At 56.6% G+C, this 22,736-nt stretch overlaps 4 protein-coding genes across 7 annotated transcripts; 2 read left to right on the top strand and 2 right to left on the bottom strand.

Moving 5' to 3' along the window:
- The first annotated feature begins 4,779 nt into the window (after positions 1-4,779).
- GFUS (GDP-L-fucose synthase) lies at positions 4,780-10,041 on the top strand. 2 transcript variants are annotated; one of them, XM_064706792.1, is made up of 11 exons: positions 4,780-4,918; positions 5,749-5,898; positions 7,129-7,243; positions 7,449-7,577; positions 7,654-7,727; positions 7,914-8,047; positions 8,169-8,233; positions 8,407-8,473; positions 8,545-8,624; positions 8,756-8,855; positions 9,498-10,041. In XM_064706792.1, exons 2-11 carry the CDS (start codon positions 5,759-5,761, stop codon positions 9,551-9,553), a joined length of 960 nt encoding a protein of 319 aa, XP_064562862.1. In that variant the 5' UTR covers positions 4,780-4,918; positions 5,749-5,758; the 3' UTR covers positions 9,554-10,041. The 2 variants fall into 2 exon arrangements, with proteins under 2 accessions (XP_064562862.1, XP_064562864.1); XM_064706794.1 differs by lacking the exon at positions 4,780-4,918 and adding an exon at positions 4,934-4,979.
- On the bottom strand, positions 9,993-13,583 carry LOC135444714 (uncharacterized). 2 transcript variants are annotated; one of them, XM_064706791.1, is made up of 11 exons: positions 13,360-13,583; positions 13,026-13,134; positions 12,549-12,753; positions 12,362-12,469; positions 12,122-12,265; positions 11,874-12,044; positions 11,687-11,786; positions 11,025-11,104; positions 10,736-10,845; positions 10,402-10,472; positions 9,993-10,292 (listed from the first exon to the last, which is right to left on the bottom strand). In XM_064706791.1, the coding sequence occupies exons 1-11, from the start codon at positions 13,419-13,421 to the stop codon at positions 10,166-10,168; spliced, it is 1,287 nt and encodes a 428-aa protein (XP_064562861.1). In that variant the 5' UTR covers positions 13,422-13,583; the 3' UTR covers positions 9,993-10,165. The 2 variants fall into 2 exon arrangements, with proteins under 2 accessions (XP_064562861.1, XP_064562860.1); XM_064706790.1 differs by having other exon boundaries at positions 12,549-12,633; positions 13,360-13,572.
- Positions 13,584-13,722: 139 nt separating this feature from the next.
- On the top strand, positions 13,723-18,547 carry PYCR3 (pyrroline-5-carboxylate reductase 3). Of its 2 annotated transcripts, none has more exons than XM_064706788.1 (6): positions 13,723-13,833; positions 14,808-14,872; positions 15,129-15,308; positions 17,159-17,371; positions 17,462-17,554; positions 18,198-18,547. In XM_064706788.1, exons 1-6 carry the CDS (start codon positions 13,752-13,754, stop codon positions 18,378-18,380), a joined length of 816 nt encoding a protein of 271 aa, XP_064562858.1. In that variant the 5' UTR covers positions 13,723-13,751; the 3' UTR covers positions 18,381-18,547. The 2 variants fall into 2 exon arrangements, with proteins under 2 accessions (XP_064562858.1, XP_064562859.1); XM_064706789.1 differs by having other exon boundaries at positions 13,739-13,833; positions 17,219-17,371.
- A 2,007-nt stretch (positions 18,548-20,554) lies between these two features.
- On the bottom strand, positions 20,555-22,521 carry TIGD5 (tigger transposable element derived 5). The gene has a single exon (XM_064706787.1). The coding sequence runs from the start codon at positions 22,422-22,424 to the stop codon at positions 20,703-20,705; it is 1,722 nt and encodes a 573-aa protein (XP_064562857.1). The 5' UTR covers positions 22,425-22,521; the 3' UTR covers positions 20,555-20,702.
- Between the last annotated feature and the right edge of the window lie 215 nt (positions 22,522-22,736).

The raw sequence follows: 22,736 nt of genomic DNA, 5'->3' as shown, positions 1-22,736 counted from the left end.
CTCTCTCCCTCACACACTCCTCAAGCCTTCTCCTCCTGCTCCTGCCCATAACCAGGTGAGTCTCAAGGCCCTGACCTTCCTGCTTCTGCACCCCTGGCCCCTCTCTTCCAGCATGCTCAGCCCCAGCCACCTTCATGCCTCCCCACAGCCCCACAACAGCTTCCACACTCCATCGCTGCCCCTTGTTCTCCCATGCCCCTGCCCTGCCTCACCCCTCTCTCTTCCAGGCACCCTCCACACCACACCCATGGCCTGCTACAACCGCTGCAGCCCCTGCGGACCCACCCCGCTGGCCAACAGCTGCAACGAGCCCTGTGCCCTGCAATGCCAGGATTCCCGTGTCATCATCAACCCTTCCCCTGTGCTGGTCACCCTGCCAGGACCCATCATGACCTCCTTCCCCCAGAACACCGCCGTCGGATCCACCTCCTCCGCTGCTCTGGGCACTGAGCTCAATGCCCAGGGACAGCCCATCTCTGGCGGATTTGGCTTTGGCCTTGGCTACGGCCTGGGAGGCCTGGGCTGCTATGGCAGAAGGGGCTATGGCTCCATCTGCTAAGGGCCCTCAGCACCACCCCTGACACCACCAGCTCTGCCCTCTGCCAACAGCTCCTGCAAGCAAAGCACCTTGGCTCATATTTGCCCTACTTGACCCTCACCTTGGATCCCTTCCTCTTGCTGCTCCTATCTATTCATTCTTTTATGCAAATAAAATTTTCCTGCATCGAAGCCTCAGATGCCTCCTCTTCTTACACCAGACATCTTGCAGCTACACCCAGTACAGACACTTTGCTCCCAGTCGAAATAGCTGCAGTCTCCCTGACACCATCTTCACTTTCAGAGGGGTGCCAGGGCCACCCAAGAAAGGTCCCATTTCCATTTCCACTTTTCCTGCAAGGGCCTTGGTTTACCAGGTTTTCCAGGCTGTCACACTCCTTTCTGTGAGTTCCTCAGTGGACCCAGGTGATGGTCATTGCTGCATTGTCCACCTGGCTGGACAGTCCCCATTCCACCTCCCTGGGATTCTCCAGGCCAGGTCTCTTCTTGTTATGAGGTCTTCAACTGATCCCTGATGGAGATCCCCCTTTCCCTCCTCACTGCAGGGTCCCATTAAGGGAGCCTCCAGAGCACCATCCTCCCTTTTCAGGGTCCCTGGATCATCTGTGCTGGTGACCCCAAGTCACCAACCCTCTGCTCTGAGGTCACACATCACATCCCCATTATGACTTGAGTCACTGTGGATTCCTGAGGTGCAGCATGGAGACCTGGCAACGAGGTTCAGGAACGAGCCTGTGACCCTGCTGAGAAGATGGTGCCCCTTTTGCCACCTTCCTGCCTCTTTGTCTCCCAATTTTGACACTCCAACACGGATTTTTGGGTCATAAAGATCTTTGGTCTCCCCAAATTGCTCCTCACCAGTGACGTTCCCTCTTTCTTCTCCTTTGATGTGTTTTTTTTTTTCTCTGTACAAAGGCTCCCGGCAAACCGGTGAGCTCTGGGCAGGTACACGAGTTCAAAGTCTCCAGGGCTATTGGCAGCACTAAAATATTCATCAAAAGCAAATTAAAACAACATCTCTGGAGCAGCTGGAGCCCAGAGAGGCAGAGAACTCCATGCACAGCTGGATTCAGATTTTGTTCAAAGAGGAAGAGTTTGCTGAGGAACAAAAGCCCTTCCTTAAAACCAAAACTAAACAGCCCCTGCAGCTGAACTGAGAAAGAAGAGAGGGAATAGGTTTGGAACTGTTTGGCCTTTTTATTTCTCTATTTAGTTAAATAGTGCATCTCCCCTGGCTGGCCTTGAGGCACCAACTTCAGCTCATCTTAAAATAAAGTCTAATCCATAAAAAGACAAATTTAACTAATCCCTGCTCTTATACTCATTCACCTTGGAGTTCATCCAGCTTGACATCAACACTTGGACTGAAACTAGAGCAGGATTTCACCTTCCCAAGGTCCTGGGACATGCCCAAGCAGCCAGGCCCAGCGGGATGTCTGCCTCATCCCAAATCTGTGCCAGAGACGCTCTTTTTGGGCACAGTCAGCTCACGTGCGTTCCGGGGAACACTGGGAGGAGGCTCAGATCCACATCCACAGTGCCCTGTGCCCACATTCCTCTCTCACATCCACCCTGGGAGATCCAGGTCCCTTGGATCCTGCCCAGTTCTCTGCACTCCATCCAAGGAGACACCAAACAGATGGGATGGGCTGGAAGAGGTGGCATCTCTTCCAGTGTCTCTCCCAATGGGATTCACACCCACCTAGCCAAGATCCCACTCCCAGAATAACCCCAAACCCCATCATGGAGCAGTGGCAGGTTCATCTCTCTCCTCCAGAGGACTGGGCTCGACAAGACCAAATCCAAAATGATGGTGAAAAGGACATTCTTGTGCAGCAGCTGCTCCCAATCCCATGAACGGGATTTCTTGGAATATCTGTGTTCACCATCCCCATCCCCATCTCAGTCTTCCCCCTCTGTGCTTTTGGATAATTCCCACTCCCAAAGGGCTGCACATTGTGGGGAGCAACCCCCAATCCCTATGGAAACTGGCACAGGCCATCCTGTGGGACAAAGCCTGGAAAAAGGGGTCACTGCTGATGTGCTGCTCCCTAAAAGAGAGCCACAAAGCTGGAATTTTAGCAGGGAAGGGATGCTTAGAGCTGTCTCACCTGGGCTCCTGGAGCTTGGCTGCAGCCTCATCCTCGGACAGCTTCCACCTGGGACAGGCTGTACCTGGGAATATCATACCCAGGAATCTCATACCCATCTGCCCCACTTTCCTGGGAGGCATGGGGAGGGCAGAGCAGGGAGTGGGGCTGGACCCAGAACCGGGCCCATTCCAGAGAAATAGGTCACCCAACAAGGAAGCTTCGTTACGGAAACGACGCCTCACACTGAGCAGCGGTTCTCCGACAGGATCCTGGCCAAGCCACCCAAGCTTTATCCTGCCTGCTGGAAGGTCCTGGGATGTCCTCTGGATCGTGTCACGCAGACGCCCAGCCCAGATGAGCTAATGGGTCTGGCTGCAGGCTTTGATCCTCAAATCCCAAAGGCCTTGTTAGATAACATCAGGAGCCTGGGTGATATTTCATTAACAAACGAGCCCGTCCCATGTGGTCTCCGCAGCTTTATCCCTTTCCCCTGTGATCTTCCCTCATGCTTCAACATTTCTTTGGTAATTAGACCCAGAATTAGCATATTTAAGCTCCAAAATTACTGCATTTAATGCAACACGGTGGTTACTTGAGTGCTGTCACAGCAGCTCTTGGGCTGCGCCACCTCCCAGCAATTCCTTGGCTGAAACGTGGTTTTATCCCTAATTAGTCTCCCAAAACTTGCAGGAGGCAGCAGGAACATCTTATTCTCCCACCAGCACGTGGAAAATATTCCTTGACTTTCCCCCCTCATCCCTGAGAGTGTTCAAGGCCACATTGGAGCAACCTGATCTAGTGGAAGGCATCCCTGCCCATGGCAGGGGGTTGGAATGGGATGATTTTTATTTATGGGAATGATTTTATTCCAACCCAAACCATTTTATTCCATAATTTCACCGTGGAGTGAGGTGGAAGCGTGGACACAGCTGGATCTGACTCATCCCAACATCAACATGAGGTTTCTTCTTGCCAAACCTCAAGCGTCTCGTGGAGGATACAGGACAGAATTAGCTGGCATGGAGAAGGCGCTTCAGCGTCCATCCCTGGCTCTGTGGGTGAGATCAGCCAGGGAATCCTGTAAACCATCAGGTGGGAACAACATCAAGACTCTTGGGAGTGGGATTTTGGAGCTGGGAAAGGCATGGAAGGGCTGAGCACATGCTGGGAATGGGCACTTCCAGGGGACAGAGGCACAAGGTGACATCTTTTAATATGCAAAATACACCCCCAACTCCCAGCAAGGAGGTCCCCAAGGATCCAGCCTTCCCTGATGTTTTCTCAAAGGAAAAGGACACATTTCCAGGTCTCAGCCAAGAGAAAAGGAAAGAAAATCTGACATATTATTGCTCCTCAACACTGGGGCTACCCAGGGCTTTGGCAGGAGGAATGTGGGAATTCCTGGTTGGGTTGCCCTTAATTCCACTTTCAAAATTTTAATTTAGAGCAAAGCCCTGCCTTTGCCTCGCAAAAATCCTGAGGGAAAAGCCAGCTGGATGTGGGGTGGAGGGGATGCCTCCAAAACCATCCCCCACATGCAAGAAAGCTTACTCATTTTTAATCTCAGCTTAAGTGTATTAAAAGTGATTAAAACGTTTTCACATTGAAATCCCTTTTGATGGAGTCCCTTTGGGGTGGACACCTAGGAAACCCCTTTCTTTGTACCCCCTTCCTTTCCTGCACCCCTTTCCTTGCTTTTGCACCCCTTCCCATAAGCCCCCTTAAAACCCCTATACCCTCTTCCCTTCTCTTTTCCTTTCCCCTGCACTTGCACCTCTTTCTCATCCACCCTTCTGTCCCTGCACCCCCATTCCCTTCCCTGCACCTCCTTCCCTTCCCCTGCACTCCCTTCTCTTCCCTATATTTCCCTTGTCCCTCTTCCCAAAATCTTCTCCCGTGCGCCCCCTCCTTTCCCCTGACGCCGGGCATGGACTACATTTCCCGATGAGCCAAGCGGCAGCGCCCGGTGACGGCGGCGGAAGAAGCCGAGCGCAGCCGAACCCTCACCGGGCCGAGACGAGCGAAGCCGAATCCAGCCGAGCCTTTACCGAGCCGAGAGCAACCGAACCTAGACGAGTCTCCACGAAGCACCGCCGAACAGCCCCGAGCACAGCCGAATATAGCCGAACCCCCACCGAGCCGAGCCGCGCGAGGCCGAACACAGCCGAGCCCCTACCGACTCAACCCGAACTCCCACCGAGCCGAGAGCAGCCGAACTCAACCGAGTAGATCCGAGCGCACCCGAGTGGCTCCGAATCCAGCTGAGGGTGAGACGCGCCCCTCACCCCATTAAGGGACATTTGTGGGGACAGGAGCCCCCCCAGACCGGTGGGGAGGAGAACCGGGGGGTCCCCAAAGTGGGGGGACAGGACAGTGGGGAGGGCAGGGGGACGGGAGATTGTGGGTTGGGAGGGGGGACGCGCTACGGGACGTAAGGGGGTGAGGGGAGATGGGGGTGCAGGAGTGGGATTTGGGGTGCAGAGGAGGGGTGGGGGTTAGGACTGGGTTCAGAGCTGGGATTTGGGGTGCAGTGCTGGGGTTTGAGGGGCAAGGGAGGCGTGGGATGCAATCCTGAGTGCAGAGCTGGGATTTGGGGTGCAGGGAAGGTTTAGGTTGCAAACATAGGATCTGGGGCGCAGGGGGAAATTTGGGGTTCCGGCGGAGATCTGGGGTGCAGACCCGGCGTGCAGAAGGACATTTGGGGTACAGAAGGAGATCTGGAGTGCAGGTGGAGATTTGGGGTGCAGACACAAGACTCGGGGTTCAGGAGCAGATCTGGGATGCAGCCTCCCTGAGGTGCAGGGGGAGATTTGGGGTGCAGGAGGCGATTTTGGGGGTGCAGAAGGAGATTTGGGGAGCACACCTGGGGGTGCAGGTGCCCCTCCCTTTCCAGAGGCCGGGCAGTGCCACGTGGCAGGGCTGGCCCTCACCCAGGTGGCCTCCAGCTGAGGAGTTTCAGTCTCCTCATATCCAAACACGCCCTTTTTTTGCCCAAAAACGCAGAAATTTCCCCCCAAAACCCCGATCCCACCTGCATGGGGTGTGGGTGGTCCATGCCGAGGTGATCCCGGCTTGTCCCCCTGACTCCTCCCTGCAGGGTTTTGGCCATGACGGAGGTGACCAAGCGCATCCTGGTGACAGGAGGCACTGGCCTGGTGGGCAGAGCCATCGAGAAAGTGGTGGCTGATGGAGAGGGGCAGCCGGACGAGGAGTGGATCTTCGTGTCCTCCCGGGACGCCGACCTGACGTGAGTTGGGGTTTTTTCTTTGGAGACCCTGGAATTTGCTCTATCAACCCCCAAAACCCCCATACCTGGACTTCATTTTTCCTTGGAAACACCCCAGTTCTGCTCTGGTGACCCCAAAATTTCCCATCTCAGGATTTTGTTTTTCCTTGGAAATGCCTCAATTTGCTTGATCCCACCAAATCCCAAATTTTCCCATTCCAGTGTTTGATTTTTCCTTGGAAACAACCAAATCTGCTCTGTTGACCCTGACAAACCCCGAAATTTCCCATCCCAGGATTTTGTTTTCCCTCAAAAAGACCCCAGTCTGCTCTGTTGACCTCACTAAACCCCAAATTTCCCATCCCAGGATTGGGTTTTTCCTTGGAATCGCCCCAGTCTGCTCTGGTGACCCAAAATTTCCTATCCCTGGATTTGGGTTTTCCTAGGAAACACCGCAGTCTGCTCTGATGACCCAAAATTTCCCATCTCAGGATTTTGTTTTTCCTTGGAAATGCCTCAATTTGCTTGATCCCACCAAATCCCAAATTTTCCCATTCCAGTGTTTGATTTTTCCTTGGAAACAACCCTGACAACCTTGACCCTGACAAACCCCAAAATTTCCCATCCCAGGATTTGGTTTTTCCTCCAAAAGACTCCATCTGCTGGGTTGACCTCAGTAAACCCCAAATTTTCTCATCCTAGGATTGGGTTTTTCCTTGGAATCACCCCACTCTGCTCTGGTGACCCCAAAATTTCCCATCCCAGAACTTGGCTTTTCCTTGGAAATGCCTCAGTTTGCTCTGCTAATTCCACCAAATCCCAAATTTTCCCATCCAAGGATTGGGTTTTTTGGAATCACCCAATCTGTGCTGGTACCCAAAAATTTCCTATCCTGGATTCCTTTTTCCTTTGAAACATCCCAGTCTACTCCATTAACCCACCTGAACCCCAAATTTTCCCATCCCAGGACTGGGGTTTTCCTTGGAATCGCTCCAATGTGCTTTGTTGACCCCACTTAATCCCAAATTTTTCCGTTCCAGGGTTTGATTTTCCCTCAAAAACAGCCCAGTCTACTCTGTTGACCTCACCCAATCCCAAATTTTCCCATCCCAAGATTGGGTTTTTCCTTAGAAACTCCTCAATCTGCCCCCACCAAAACCCAACATTTCCTCTCCTAGGATTGGGTTTTTCCTCAGAAACACCTCAATTTTCTCTGCCGACCCAAATGAATCCCAAAATTTCCCATTCCAGGAGCAGCTCCGAGACCAAAGCCCTGTTTGAGAGGCACAAGCCCACCCACGTCATCCACCTGGCCGCCATGGTCGGAGGCCTCTTCAAAAACATCCGCTCCAACCTGGATTTCTGGGTGAGCACCCACGGAATTGGCACTGCCGGGATCCCTGGGGGTGCTGCACTCCCTAAATTGGGATGTGGGCACACAGGGATGTGGCTTGCTCTGCTCCCAGTGCCAAACCAGAGCTCCAGTGGCTTCTGGAGTTATTGTGAGGTGTTGGTGAAGGAATTTGGGGGTCCCTGACCCCATGATCCTGATGAAATGTCCCTTTTCCCAGAGGACAAACATCCACATCAACGACAACGTCCTGCACTCTGCCCACGAGTCGGGGGTGCAGAAGGTGGTCTCCTGCCTCTCCACCTGCATCTTCCCAGACAAGACCACCTATCCCATCGACGAGACCATGGTGAGAGTCCCCATTCCCACACAAAATCCAGGGAAAGTCCCTCCCCTGCTTAATTTGTCCGCTCTGATATTCCCAGATCCACAACGGGCCGCCTCACAGCTCCAACTTTGGCTACTCCTACGCCAAGAGGATGATTGATGTCCAAAACAGGTGAGTTTGGGGACATGGGAGCAGCCATGGGATTTCAAGGCAAGGGGAATCCAGTGGGAATTCCGGGTGGAAATTGGGGAGATACCTGGGGCTCAGCAGGTGAAGGTGCTGCTGGCTGGGGTTTTTTGGGTGCTGGAGGAAGGGGCTTGAGAGCCCACCCACCATCCCTTCCCTGCTCTCATCCAGGGGTTATTCCGAGCAGCACGGCCGACGCTTCACCGCCGTCATTCCCACCAACGTCTTCGGGCCGCACGACAACTTCAACATCGAGGATGGCCACGTGCTGCCAGGGCTCATCCACAAGGTCTACCTGGCCAAACGTGAGGGTGGCAGGACTTCCAGGGATTTTTTCTGGGGAGAAATGAGGGTTTTTTTCTTTCCCACCTGCTCTGCGGGGTGGTTGGAGGTGGCTCTGGTGGTCATGGCTCCTTCCTCCTGCAGAGTCCGGCTCTGCTCTGACCGTCTGGGGAACAGGCAAGCCCAGGAGACAGTTCATCTATTCCCTGGTAGGTGTGGCCTTGGGAAGCCGGGAATGGGGCTGGAGGACCCACTGGCAGGACCCTAGAGGGGTCTGAACCCCCCTGGCTTGTCCTGGGACATTCCCAGAGTTGTGTCCCCTTGGGATGGGAGGGTTGGGGGACATCAGTGACCTCTCCAAGAGTTGTCTGCTCTTCCACAGGACCTGGCCCGACTTTTCATTTGGGTGCTGAGGGAATATGATGAGGTGGAACCAATCATTTTGTCAGGTAAGCCCTGGCTGTCCCCCAGGTGTCCCCTCTCCATGAGGGAGCAGCCATGATCCTTCCCTTCTCCACAGTGGGAGAAGAAGATGAAGTCTCCATCCGGGAAGCGGCAGAGGCCATCGCGGAGGCCATGGAATTCAGGGGAGAGCTCGTTGTATCCTTCACAAAAGGCTAAGCCCCTCTTCCCACCATCTCCCCTGGGAGATTCCATGATCCAGAGGATCCTTCCCACCAAGGGAGCAAAAGCAAGAACGTGTTTTTCCTCCTTAACCCTTCCCATCCCAGTTTGACACCACCAAGTCCGACGGGCAGTTCAAGAAGACGGCCAGCAATGCCAAGCTCCGGCGGTACCTGCCCGAATTCCAGTTCACACCTTTCAGGAAAGGTGAGATGGGAGAGTCTCCAGGATACACCGGGGGTCCTACCCCGTGCCATCAGCCTTTGTGGCATCTAGGTGGTCCATCCTTTCTGGATGAGGAATGAGGGTGGTGAAACACTGGCATGTGTTATCCAGGGGGTGGTGGTTTCTCTATCCCTGGAAATATCCAAGGTCAGGTTGGATGGGGCATGGAGCAACCTGGTCTCCTGGGAGGTGTCTCCTTGCATGATGGTTGGATGAGAAGACCTAAAGAAAGTCCCTTCCAACCCAACCTATCCCATGATTCGCTGACCAAAATCCATTCCCAATCCCCAAACCCATCCCATGATTCTCTGACCAAAATCCATTCTCAATCCCCCAAATGTCCCATGATTCTTTGACCAAAATCAATTCCCAATCCCAGAATTTGTTCCATGATTCTCTGACCAAAATCCATTCCAGTCCCCAAACCCATCCAGTGATTCTCTGACCAAAATAAATTCCAAAACTCCTTCCCAGTCCCCAAACCCATCCTGTGATTCTGTGACCAAAATCCACTCCCAAAATCCATTCCCAATCCCCAAAACCCATCCCATGATTCTGTGACCAAAATCCACTCCCAAAATCCATTCCCAATCCCCAAACCCATCCCATCTTCTCCCTCCCCAGCCGTGAAGGAAACCTGTGCCTGGTTCAACGCCAACTATGCCAACGCCAGGAAGTGACGGCACCGGGACCGCCTGGCACCGGGATCATCCTCTTCGACTCAGGGTTGTCCTTTGCTGGGGCAGAGGACGGGGCTGGGGGGGTGACAGTGACATTTCCAAAGTAAAAATGGGAGCCTGGGGAGCAGCTCCCACATTCCTGCCCCACTGCTGGGAGCGGCGCAGGACGCCCAGGGCAGGGGGGAGGAAAGTTGGGGCATCCCAAAAAAATCCCAGATCGAGTGGTAGGAGCCAACTGGAGCCATCGCCGTGGCTGTGTCCAAGAGGGTGGTGGCTCTGAGCTGTTAATGAGCTACATTAATTACCTGCAATTAGGTGTAATAAAGGGAAGGCAATCAGGAATCCAGGGCATGGAATTGGCAGCAGGGAATTTGCTGCTGCTCTTGGCACAGGGGGATGATCCCACAGCCCCCTGTCTCAGGACAGGAATGGGAAAGACTCCAGCTGTAATTGTGGCATTTATTAAAATATATGCAAATAGTATAAAACTGGTGGGTTAATGAACATCTGCCCTGTACCCACATCCAGTGGCATCCTTAGGGTCCATGTTCTCCACCAGGATCTGGGACAGCCATAAAAAGGGTTAAAACACCTCAGGGAGGGGGTAGAGGGTCAAAAACGGGGGGATGAATCCATGGCCGAGCTACTGCTGGTGGTGTGGATGTGGCAGAATTCCAGCCCGGGAATCGCTTTCTTCCGGCACCGCTGCCCAGCCCTGGTGAGGCCCTGGCACGGGGACCTACAGAGGAGACACCAATCAGCACCCCAGGAAGCCACCAGCACCTTGGTGTCCCCCTGAGGTGACACCAGGCCATGCAGAAGGGACATTCTGGGTGGTTGGTGCTCACGTGTTGGCCCTTGGGCTGCAGGCTTTGGGCTCCAGGAGCTTCCCAGCATCCATGACCGGCTCTGGTGTCACCTGGTTTGGGGAGAAGGGGGTTCCTGCAGATGTCCCTTGTCCCCTGGGGTGCCTTGGCCATCCTTCAGGACACCCTCTTCCACCCCAAATTCCTCCCTGTATGTCATGTCCCCAGCCCTGTCTGTCTGCCCCATGCTGAGGTGCCACCACGGTGAGGACACCCCAACCTTGGAGGACCTGACCCTCAGTGAGACACAGGTGGTCCCCAAGAGCAGATTTTGGGGGACAACACCAACATGGGGACATCCCACCCAGCACCTTACCCCACACGAGCTCGGTGTTGTCCTCTGGCCATCGGGGTCAGGTGACACCTGCCCTGTGAATTTGGGAATGTCCCTGGCCACCTCTTGGGGCTGCTCCGGGTGTGAAGGCTCTGCAAGAACAAGGCAGGGGTGGAGATACCCTCCGAGGTGGAGGATGGGGACACTCTGGGGTGGTGGCACATGCCCTGGCAGAGCTTGGGGACACTCTGGGATAACACACATGTCCCAGCACAAGATAGGGACGTGTCAGGACTTTGGATCCTTGTCCCACAGCCACCACAGATCCCACCTTTTGGGCGCCTCTCATTCTGCAGGCAGCTCATCTCCATCCTGTCCAACTCCTCTTGCAGCAGCTCCATATCGCATTCCCTGTGTGGAAAGAAGGAAAATTGGACTCCTGTTACCTTGGTGGCTTCTGTGTCACCACCACCATGGAGACATGAACCTCTGCAGCCTCTCCACACCCTTCTCTGAGCAGAAATAAGTCAGGGAGTTGGGAAGAGGTGCCCAAAAGCCATAGGAAAACCACCAGGATGTGTCCTGTCCTTTCCTGGGGACCCTCTACCAGATGGCTCCAGGATGGGACACCCAGGGCTGTGACACTGACCAGAAACAGGTCATGGAGTGGGGATGAGGTGCCCAAAACCTGTAGGAAAGCCATCCAAGATGTGTCCTGTCCTTTCCTGGAGACTTCTGCCAGATGGCTCCAGGGTGGAACATCCAGGATGGGAAATTCAGGATGAGGCACCAAGGATGGGTAGAACATCTGAACAGAAATGGTGGAAGGAGTTGGGATGAGGTGTCTGAAAGCCATAGGGAAGCCACCTGTCCTGTCCCCTTCCTGAGAACTTGTGCCAGATGGCTCCAGGGTGGGAAATCCAGGATGGGACACCAAGGATGGGACCCAGCAGCTCCCAGTGCTTCCATGCCACCTCCTCAACCATCTGCTACCTCTCCGGGGTGGAGGTGAGCCGGAACCGAGCCTTTTCCCGGGGAACCCCTGTCCGGATCCTTCTGGCATCACGGCAGCCGGATGCCAGCAGCCAATGCCCTGTGGGAAAACAAGAGGTTGAGAGTGGACAGAGCCCCTCCCCAAGGGTGCTGTGTCCCCAACCACTGTCCCCACACTTGTCCCCACCTGCTGCAGCCAGGACCAGAAGAGTGGAGATTGCTGGGATGCCGAGGGCGCTGGAAGCGAGGAAGAGGAGGAGAAAGGTGGCCTGGAATGATGCTGGCACCAGTGGGAGAACCAGGAGCGTGAAGTATGAGCTGTGTGGGATGCAGGAGGAGATGACACTTTGGCTCTGACCTGTGGGATGAGGAAGAAGAGCCTGGTGTTGGCATCCAGCAGCTCCCACCGATCCTCCAGCCCCCATTCCCGCTCACCATCCAGGTCAGGGATGGCTTTGAGGTGCTCCAGGTGCTTTTCCAGCCGGCTTTGTGCATTTTCCAAGGCTGTCAGCATCAGCTCCAGGCTCTGGTTGACCCTCTGCAGCTTCTCCATCACCTCCTGAAGGACCAGGATGCTCTCTGGACATGGAAAAGATGGAAACAGCAGTGGGATGAGCTGGGGAAGATGCACCCCAGTGTGAAAAAACCTGGGAATGGGATTTGCTGTGTTCCCACCTGGTTGGGGATGAACATCCTGAGGTCTTTCCTGCTCCTGATGGAGGTTGGATGGGACAACCTGGTGTCCTCCCTGGAGCTCTGCAGCCCCACGGCTGCTCCCATTCCCTGTGGGGTGGGAAAAGGGGTTGGATCAGTCCCAAAGTGGGATATGGGAATGTTGCGGCATCCCAACCTTCGCTCATACCCATCCGGTGGGCGATGTCCTGCACGAGCTGGGCCACGGGGATCTCATCCAGAGCTGACCTCATCCAGGTCTCCCAGAGCTCCTCCTGAGGTGGATATTTGGGAGGTGATGATGGGGAAATGCTGGTTTTCCCCATGGACACCCCAAATGCACCCCTGGGTACTCCCAGCACATGATGGGGGGACAGAGGAGGGGGCTTGGGGACCTAAAATATGGAAAAAGGTGTGAACTCACCCCTGAATTTGGCCTTCACCCCCAAAAAACCATCCCTACACCAAGCAAAGAGGCTGCCCAGGATAGGGGATCCCAGAATCCAAATTTCCCAGCCAGAGGGACTCCCACAGCCACCAGCCAGTAACAGGAGCGCAGGTGTGACATTTCCTGGGATGTGGCTTCATCCCAGAACCGGCTGTCGCCCGTGGTTGTCTTGAGGGGGATTCTTGGGGCGAACCCCAGCTCTGAGGGGGGGGTCCCCACCTTCTCTGGGGGGGCAGCGAGGCCCAGCCACCCCCAAAACCCAGCAGTGGCGCAGAGGAGCAGCACAGCCCAGGAGCTCTGGAGCAGCATGATGGGAACAGAGGGGGTCCTGTGGGGCAAAGATAGTGGGGAAAACCCCTCCATATTCATGTACAAATTACAGGATCCCCCTCCCCAAATTTCAGGGTCCCTCCCACCAGGGGAACCTCCGATAGTCCCAGGAATGCTGGTGGGTGTGGAGCACCCTGGAATGGGAAGCAGCTCCCACATCCACCGACAAATTAGGGGATTTGGGGACAAATTAGGGATCCCCTCAGAAAGTACCCCCACAAACCCGTGGATGCCGGCGGGTGGGGGAACCTGTGGGGCCAGGAGAGTGGGAAGCACCTCCCACATCCACGGACAACTTTGGGGACCTCCCTCACGGCCAAGTTTAGTCCCCACCCCCGTGGTGGGGGTCCCCTCGTGGCCCCAGGGGTGCCAGGGTTCCACTGAGCGCTGCGGGGAAGGTTTGGAAAAGGTTTGGGAAAGATTTGGAAACTCCCTCCAGGACCCCCACGCGTGCACCTGCGCGAACCGCGTGGCGCCGGCGCCTGCGCAGTTTCCCCTCTTTACCTTGTTCACCCCGCCCCTTAACACCGGGTCCACCAATAGAAGAGCGGGGCGTGGCTGCCTGAGCCAAATCAGCGCCGGGGGTGTGGCTCTGGGGCGTGGCCTCGCGCAGCGATGGAGGAGCCCGGGCTGTGGGTCGGGTTCGTGGGCGCCGGGCGCATGGCCGGGGGGCTCGTCCGGGGGCTGCTGCAGGCGGGTACGGCACGGGGGGCGGCCGCGACACACGGGCAGGGAAGGGGACACGGCGACAGTCCCGGTCTGGCGCCTTCCCGGCGTGTCCTGTGGCGCGGGGAAGTGTGAGGGGACATGGGGACAGCGCTGCTCCGGACGCTCCCTGCACTCCCTCCCCTGCTGTCCAGTGGAGGGACATGGGGACAGTCGCGTCCTGACCCGTTCCTAAAGTGTCAGCACGCCCTCGGCTCCCTGTCCTCCAGTGCAGGGATGTGGGGACAACCCTGTCCTGGCCCGTTCCTAAAGTGTCAGCCCGCCCCCGAGTCCCTGTGCTCCATTGGAGGGACATGGGGACAGCCCTGTCTTGGCCTATTCCCAAGGTCCCAGCCCTTCCCCAGGTCCCTGTGTTCCATTGGAGGGACACGGGGACAACCCTGTCTTGGCCTATTCCCAAGGTCCCAGCCCTTCCCCGGGTTCCTGTCCTACACTGGGAGGACATGGGGACAGCCCTTTCCTGCCACTCTTCCCGTGGGGACCGTGCTCTTCCCTGGTGTCCCTGTCCACAGATCAGTATGGGGACATTGGGACAGCCCTGTCCTGCCTCTCCCTGACATCCCTGTCCCACAGATTAATGGGGGGACATGGGGCAGCCCTGTCCTATCCCAGTCCCTGTTCCCCAGATCAGTGTGGGGACATTGGGACATCCCTGTCCCACAGACAGTGAGTGCCCAGCCCTGTCCCTGCTCCCCGTGTGTCCCAGATTGTCCCTGTCCCTTAGCACAGTGTGGGGACAGCCCTGCCCATTAGGGCCACCTCCGTTGTCACTACACCCTGACACGACTGGTGCCAGCCCCCTTTGCTCCATGTCCCCCTTTGGGATCCTCCTGGGATTGTAGGAATCACATCCTGGTGGAAATTGGGGTGTCTGGGCTGTGCTGAGGTGTCCCCCCAACCCTGGGGCCACCCTGGCCGCTCACCCCATGCCCTGTGTCCCCCCAGGGAAGGTTCCAGCCAGCAACATCCTGGCCAGCGCTCCCTCGGACAGAAACCTGGGCACTTGGCGGGTGAGTGGGGCCCGGGGGTGGGAGATTTTGGGGTGCCCCTCACTGTGGGCTCAGAGCACCCTTTCCCCCACACTCAGGAGGGGTTTGGCTCATCCTTCCCAGATCTGGGTGAGATCCAGGCAGAGCCTCGGTGGCTTTGTGACCAGAGCAGGTCCCCAGGCTGTGTCTCTGCCTCTGGATGTGCCGTTACCATGGGGATGCTGTTTTTGGGATGCTATTTTTGGGGGTGCTGATCCCTCTCCCTGTCCCTGGGCAGGAGTTGGGCTGCAGGACCACGCACTGCAACCTGGAAGTGATGTACAGGAGCACCCTGGTCTTCCTGGCCACCAAACCCCACATCCTGCCGGGTGTCCTGGAGGAGATCCGTCCTGCTGTGGGGCCCCAGCACATCGTGGTGTCACTGGTGGCTGGTGTCACCATCCAGACACTGCAGCGGGTGAGACTCCTCCTTCTCTTTCTCCTTTTCTCCTTCTCTCCTGCTCCTCCTTTTCTCCTTCTCCTCCTTTTCCTTCTTTTCTCCTTCTCCTCCTTTTCCTTTTCTCCTTCTCTCCTGCTCCTCCTTTTCTCCTTCTCCTCCTCCTTTTCCTTCTTTTCTCCTCCTTCTCTCCTTTTGCTTCTGTTTTCCCTTCTTCTCCTCCTCCTCCTCTTCCTTCTCCTCCTCATCCACCTCCTCCTTCTCTCCCCCTTTTTCCTTGTCCTCATCCTGCTTCTCCTTCTCCCCTTCTCCTCATCCTTCTCCTCCTTCTCCTTTTCTCCTTCTCCCCTTCTCCTTCTCCACCTCCTCCTCTCCTTTTTCTTCTGTTTTCCTTTCTTCTCCTCCTTCTTCTCCTCCTCCTCTTCCTCCTCATCCACCTTCTCATCCTTCTCTCTTTCTTTTTCCTTGTCCTCCTCCTGGTCCTCCTCCTCCTCCTTCTCCTTCTCCTTCTCCTTCTCCTTCTCCTTCTCCTTCTCCTTCTCCTTCTCCTTCTTCTCCTTCTCCTCCTCTCCTTTTGCTTGTTTTCCCTTCTCCTCCTCCTTCTTCTCTCCTTCTCCTCCTCTCCTCTTTTTCCTCTTCTTCCTTCTCCTTCTCCTTTTCCTCCTCATCCACCTCCTCCTCCTTCTCTCCTTTTTCCTTGTCCTCCTCCTGGTCCTCCTCCTCCTCCTTCTCTCCTTCTCTCCTTCTCCTTCTTTTCCCCTTCTCCTTCTCCATCTCCTCCTCCTATCTATCTTCCTTATTTTTCATCTCTCATTCTCCTCTTCCTCCTTTCCTCCTCCTCCTCCCTGTTCTCCTCCATTTGCACTCAGGCCCATGCAGGACACACCTGTGTGGCTTTGTCCCTTCCCAGCTGCCCCTCCAGCTCCTTCTCTCCTTCTCCTTCGTTTCTTCTCCTTCTCTCCTTCTTCTCCTTCTCTCCTTTCTCCTCTCCTCTCCTTCTCCTTCTCTCCTTCTCCTTCTCTTCTTCTCCTTCTCCTTCTCCTTCTCCTTCTCCTTCTCCTTCTCCTTCTCCTTCTCCTTCTCCTTCTCCTTCTCCTTCTCCTTCTCCTTCTCCTTCTCCTTCTCCTTCTCCTTCTCCTCCTTCTCCTTCTCCTTCTCCTTCTCCTTCTCCTTCTCCTTCTCCTTCTCCTTCTCCTTCTCCTTCTCCTTCTCCTTCTCCTTCTCCTTCTCCTTCTCCTTCTCCTTCTCCTTCTCCTTCTCCTTCTCCTTCTCCTCTCTCCTTCTCCTTCTCTCCTTCTCCTTCCTCCTTCTCCTTCTCCTTCTCTTCTCCTTCTCCTTCTCCTCTCTCTCCCTCTCTCCTCCTCCTTTCCTTTCTCTCTGCCTTATTTTTCATCTCTCATTCTCCTCTTCCTCCTTTCCTCCTCCTCTCTTTTCTCCGCCATTTGCACCCAGGCCCACGCAGGACACGCCTCTGTGGCCTTGTCCCCTCCCAGCTGCCCCTCCAGCTCCTTCTCTCCTTCTCCTTCTTTTCTTCTCCTTCTCCTTCTCCTTCTCCTTCTCCTTCTCCTTCTCCTTCTCCTTCTCCTCCTCCTCCTCCTCCTCCTCCTTCCTCCTTTCCTTTCTCTCTGCCTTATTTTTCATCTCTCATTCTCCTCTTCTTCCTTTCCTCCTCTCCTTTCTCCACCATTTGCACCCAGGCCCACACAGGACACGCCTCTGTGGCCTTGTCCCCTCCCAGCTGCCCCTCCAGCTCCCTCCCCGTGCTCCTCCCTTCTCCGCCAGCCTGATGGGTGACACCGCCCGGTGTCTCCGGTCACCTTTGGGTGCTCCCCATGGCTGGCCCCCCTTCTCCCATCCCCATCTTTTCCCAGCTCCTCCCTCCCGGGACCAAAGTGCTGCGGATCATGCCCAACCTGCCCTGCGTGGTGCAGGCAGGGGCCATGGTCTTTTCCCGGGGCAGCAACGCGGGTGACGAGGAAGCCGCGCTCCTCCAGAGCCTCCTGTCCTCCTGCGGCCTCTGCGAGGAGGTCCCCGAGTCCTACATCGACATCCACACCGGGCTCAGCGGCAGCGGCGTGGCCTACGTAAGCCAGAGGGACCGGGGATGCTGTCCTGGGATTTGGGGTGTCGTCTCCTTGCTCCAGGCTCACCCCTGGATGCTCTCCTCTTCCCAGGTTTACCTGTTTGCCGAGGCGCTGGCCGAGGGCGCGGTGAAGATGGGAATGCCGGGCGCCTTGGCCAGCAGGATCGCGGCGCAGACGCTGCTGGTGAGTCCTTGGAACACACTGAAATATCCCCCCTTTCCTCCTCCCCCTGGGCTCCATTCCTGCCTTGGGATGAGGGAGGAGGTGCTGGAAGCTGCTCTGCCTCAGTTTCCCCTCTTGGAAGCAAAAATGAAGCCACCAGAAGGGCGAAGGGCGTGGCGGTGGGACAGTCCCTCGCCACGGGGGTGTTGGGATGGTGATGCCATCTGTAGCCATGATATTTTCTGAAAAATCCTTTTCCTCCTGAGAAGCCAAGAGGCCTCAGGAACAAAATTATTATCTGCTGCTGTGGAATGCAACAGGTGCATCTGTGATTGGTCTCATGTTGTTTCTAATTAATGGCCAATCACAGTGAGCTGGCTCAGACAGAGAGTCCAAGACACAAGCCTTTGTTATTCAGTCCTTCTTTTTCTATTCTTAGCTAGCCTTCAGATAAAATCCTTTCTTCTATTCTTTCAGTATAGTTATAATATAATATATATGATAAAATAATAATAGATGAAGCCTTCTGAAACATGGAGTCAGATCCTCATCTCTTCCCTCATCCTCGGACCCCTCTGTGAACACCATCACAGCCATCCAACCGGGCAAAGGGGAATTTGGCAAGTCCCAAATCTGACCTTTTTGGTGTCCTGGTGTCCCCTAGGGCGCAGCCAAGATGCTGCTGGAGACGGGGGAGCACCCGGCCAAGCTGCGGGGGGACGTCTGCACGCCCGGGGGCACCACGATCCACGCCCTGCACCAGCTGGAGAAGGGAGCGCTCCGCGCCACCGTCATGGATGCCGTGGAGGCGGCCACCAAACGGGCCTGTGAGTTGGCCAAGGACTAATGGACAAGCCCCTTCTGGGACAGGAGGGGTGATGGAGACCAAAGCGAGCTCCTCTGAGGAGCTGGGGGATCCTGAGATCTTCAGGTGAGGGTGAGGGTGGGTGGTGGTGTGGGTATGTGTTACCTCTGCGGGGCTGGAACCAAATAAACGTGGCCAGAGCAATGGGAGGTGTGTGGCTTGTTGTGGTCCCTGTGGCCCTGAGGGGCTGTGGAAGCCACCACGGGGTCACTTCCACGGGGAGGTGACATCCATGATTTCCATGTTCACTGTGAACGGTGCTGGCACCAAGGATGAAGCTGGTGTGGGATGTGCAGCACTGGGGAGAGACTTTTGGGAATGAGGTGATCCCAATTTAACCCTGCTGGTCAGAGCCACATCCACGAGGATGCTGCCCACATTCCAGAACTATGGGCAAGAGCTCAACCAGCCAAAAAATCTGCACCATGATCCCTCCCTGGCACCAGGGAATGGGATGGAAGCCCTGATCTGCTCCCATCTCCAGGAATTTCGAAGGGGTAAAAACTCAAACTTGCCCATCAGGAGAGGATCTGAGCCTTTTCCATGCCCTAATTAAGCTCTGCTTGCCTCTGATGCAATTAGAGATGATTTGGGAACTGCTTTGAGGATGAAAAGGTATTTTCTGGGCAAAGCATCACTGGTGGGAACATCTGGATGCTGAGCTTGACTTTGGATAAGGGCCTGGAGTGCCAGAACACAGGGAATGGCTTCCCACTGCCAGAGGACAGGGTTGGATGGGATATTGGGAAGGAATTCCTCCCTGGGAAGGTGGTGAGGGGCTGGGATGGAATTCCCAGAGAAGCTGTGGCCGCCCCATCCCTGGAAGTGTCCAAGGCCAGGCTGGACTGAGCTTGGACCAGCCTGGGACAGTGAAAGGTGTCCCTGACCACAGCAGAGGTTTGGAATTTGATGGCCTTGCAGGTCCCTTCCCACCCAAACCATTCCATAATTTTATATTCTCACCCCCCCAAACCAGTTCAAACACCTCCAGCCCAGCACCCTCTGCTGATCTGCGCAACATTTTTGTCACACAACTGAAAGTTCCTTTCATTCACAAACTCCTGTTTGAAATGAGCCACGTCCCGAGCTCCAGAATCTTTTCGTGGGGTGATTTTGGTGTAAAAGATGATAAACAGAAATGTGATTTTACATGATTACACCCCATTGGTGTGGAGAAAGCCACATTGAGAGGACACAACCCCATGAAGATCCCCCTGGTGCCACCCCAAATCCTTCTGGGATGGCTCCACGTGACAATTCACAGACAACAACCTCCACATGGGAATAAAAATCCATTTAATTTCCATAAACTCTGCAGCGAGGAGACAAAGAACCAACAAGTAAAAACCCCAACCTGCCCGCTGGCTTGGGGCACGGCAGCACTGAGGAGTTAATTTCATTTCCCTCTTCCAGTAATTCAGCTAAACACCCTAAAATTTCATCCAAATGCGGTCAGGAGCTGCTAAATTCCCATCAGATGCCTCCAATATTCCAAGGCAGTGCCAGGAGCCCAACCTCAACTCACCCAGACGTGTCCTCCAGACCTGGTCACCCCACAAACCCCATGAGGACACCTCAACCCTCATCCCTGGAGCCTTCAGCTCCATGGGGATGCTTGGATGATGGCACCTGGATCAATAGGTTTGCATGGTCCAGGTGTTCCCAGCTGTGATGGGAATGATGGAGGTGCCTCTTTCTCATGGATGCCACCCAAGAGTCCCTTTCCCAATCCAGTGCCTGACGGAAATTGTCTTAAACCAGCCCCAAACCATCCTGGTGTAACAGGATTCCATTTTGGCAGTGGGAAGGGCGTCACCAGCCTCTTCCAAGGTGGGATATTTCCCCTGCAGCACCTCAGGAATGGCCCATGTCCAGCTGGCTGTGCCCACCTCAACCCTGCTCTGGGATCTGGGGATTTTTTAGTGTAACATCCCCCATTATCCCATGGACACTGAGCAGGTCCTTCCGTCACTCCTTCTCCCCATGGAATTGGGGGAACTGCGCAATTTTAGGGGGCATCCACCCCCCTTCTGGCAGTGCCAGGTACCAGGGGCCACAAGGGACGTAAAAAATAGCACCTCCTAAATATATTTAGGTAAGGAACAACCCTGGAATTCGAGCTGTTGCACAAAAATCCCCTGAATTGTGACCCGCAGGCATCTGGGCTTCCTGATCCCCAGGGAATCCCGGTCACAGAGGGGCGGTGGCACCTCCACCACCATCCCCCTGGGACAACCGGGGTGTCCCCAGCTCTGTGGCCAACCAGGGGTGGTTGGTAGCCAAAAATCGGCAGCTGCCCCTGCCCTAGGATTGGGGGCTGCGGCCGCGGCGCAGCCGCTGGGCCATGGAGATGAGGGAGCGGAGCTGCACCAGCCTCAGCGGCCCCACCTCCCGCGGGTCCTGTCCCTCCAGCCAGCGCAGCGCCGTCTCCAGACCCTGGATGGCTTCCCCAGCCGTGGGCAGCAAAGGATCTCCTCCTTCCCCACCCCTTCTGCCACCAGCTGCTTCCTCCTCATCATCCTCCTCGGCGCCTTCCTCCTCGCCACCATCGTCCTCCTCCGCACCCGGAGCTGCATCATCCAAGTGCAACCAGTCGGACACTTCCTCGGGAGCCAAGCACTTGAAGGCCAAGGCGGCCAGGTGGGTCAGGTCACTGAAGACCTTGCTGTCCCCTCCGCCTTCCTCCCCTCCGGGGGTGTCCCCGTGCTCTTCCTCGCCGGGCTGGGGCTCGAAGGCGGCGCGCAGCCCCAGCAGCCAGCACTTCTCGATGGATCCCGGCGGGATGAGATCCCAGGAGAGCCCAGCCAGGTACAACATGTCCTTGAGGAGGAAGGAGCGCACGAAATCCGCGGGGCTGCCGGGGCCGCCGCAGGACACGGCCAAGCGCAGCAATTCCCGCTTGTAGAGCTGCTTGAAGGCCGACACCACCCCTTGCTCCAGCGGCGCCGGGATTCGGCCTCCTGCTCCGGCCAAGCCGCTCCCTGAGGGACTCTTGGAGAGGAACAGCGCACGGATGGATCCATCCGGAGTCTGGAGCGGCGGAGAATCCTCAGTTCCCCCTCCAGAGCGGGACGGAGCGGAGCTGAGCAGCAGCACGGCCTTCTGCTGCAGGCAGCTCCGCCTCAGGTACCGCTTCACGCCCGGCACGAAGTCCTCAAAGAACCAAGCCCTCAGAAGCGCCGGCGCCAGCCGAGCCTCGGGGCTGTAGCGGTAGCAAGCCGGGAATTTCTCCTGGTTGTGGTGCCGGAGGCTGGCGGGATTGCGGAGACCCCCGACCACCAAAGGCTTGAGTTTGTGGGAGCCGGTCAAGTTGGCGGCCAGCAGCACCGTGACGAGCTCGCCGCGGGCAGGACGCCTCGCCGTGATTCCAGAACCGGGGAGAAGCTTCCAGAAGAGCCTGGTGATGTTGGCGTTGTAGATCTGCTCGTCCCCGTAGCCGCCGGCATCGGGCAGGACCTCGGCGCGGGTGGCGGGGGCGCGCTCGGGCTCGGCGGGGAGGCCGCCTTCGCCGTAGATGCGCTGGCTGGAGATGCCGTGGCGCTTCTGCCAGCGCCAGAACCAGCCGTGGCTCGCCTTGAAGGTGCACTCAGGCCCGTAGATCTGCCGGGCGAAGGCTTCCGCTTGTGCTTGGATGAGGGGTCCGGAGAGCGGCACGCCGTGCTGCCGTAGGGCGAGGAACCAGGCGTAGACGGCGCGGTCGATCTCCTCCTCGTTGGCCAAGCGCATCTTCTTGCGCTGGGTGCCCACCTCGCCGCCGAGCTGCTCCAGGAACCAGCGGAGCTTCGCCTCGTCCTTCAGCCACCCCCGGAGAGTGCCCCCCGGCACCCCGAAAGCGCGGCACACCGACGCCTGGCGCTCGCCCTTCTTCACCCTCTCGATGGCCTGGAGCTTGTCCTTGATGGAGTAGGCGCGGCGAAGCGACATCTTCACCGACACCCCCCCGGGTGATGCGCTGCTGCCTCCACCTCCTCCTGCCCGCCGCCCTCCCGCCATTCCCCCGCCCTCCTCCGGCTCCCCCCCGGGCATGGAACGACGCCCGCATCCATGGGAATGGGGGGCGCGTTATAACCGGGGAGGAATGCGGGGATGGGGTGGGGGGGGCGCGGCGGCGCCTTTGTCTCCGCTCCGGTCCCCCGCATGCGCGCACCCCACCACAGCCACTAAGTCCCCCCTCCCCCTTTTCCTCGGCAAGTTGGATTCTTCCTCATATCTCCACCAGCGCCTGTGGGTTGTACCACTTTGCCAGAAGGGGAGAGAGCGCCACCCCGCTGCCCCCTCCCCTCAGGTCGCTTTCCCCCTTGAGCTGTTCTACTTGGCTTTCACGGGAGGGAGAAGAAG

The sequence above is a fragment of the Zonotrichia leucophrys genome, chromosome 2 (assembly GCF_028769735.1).
Source record: "Zonotrichia leucophrys gambelii isolate GWCS_2022_RI chromosome 2, RI_Zleu_2.0, whole genome shotgun sequence".
Lineage (NCBI taxonomy): Eukaryota > Metazoa > Chordata > Aves > Passeriformes > Passerellidae > Zonotrichia > Zonotrichia leucophrys.
The sequence above is the reverse complement of the archived record's forward strand: the minus strand, read 5'-3'. Positions and strand labels throughout refer to the sequence as shown.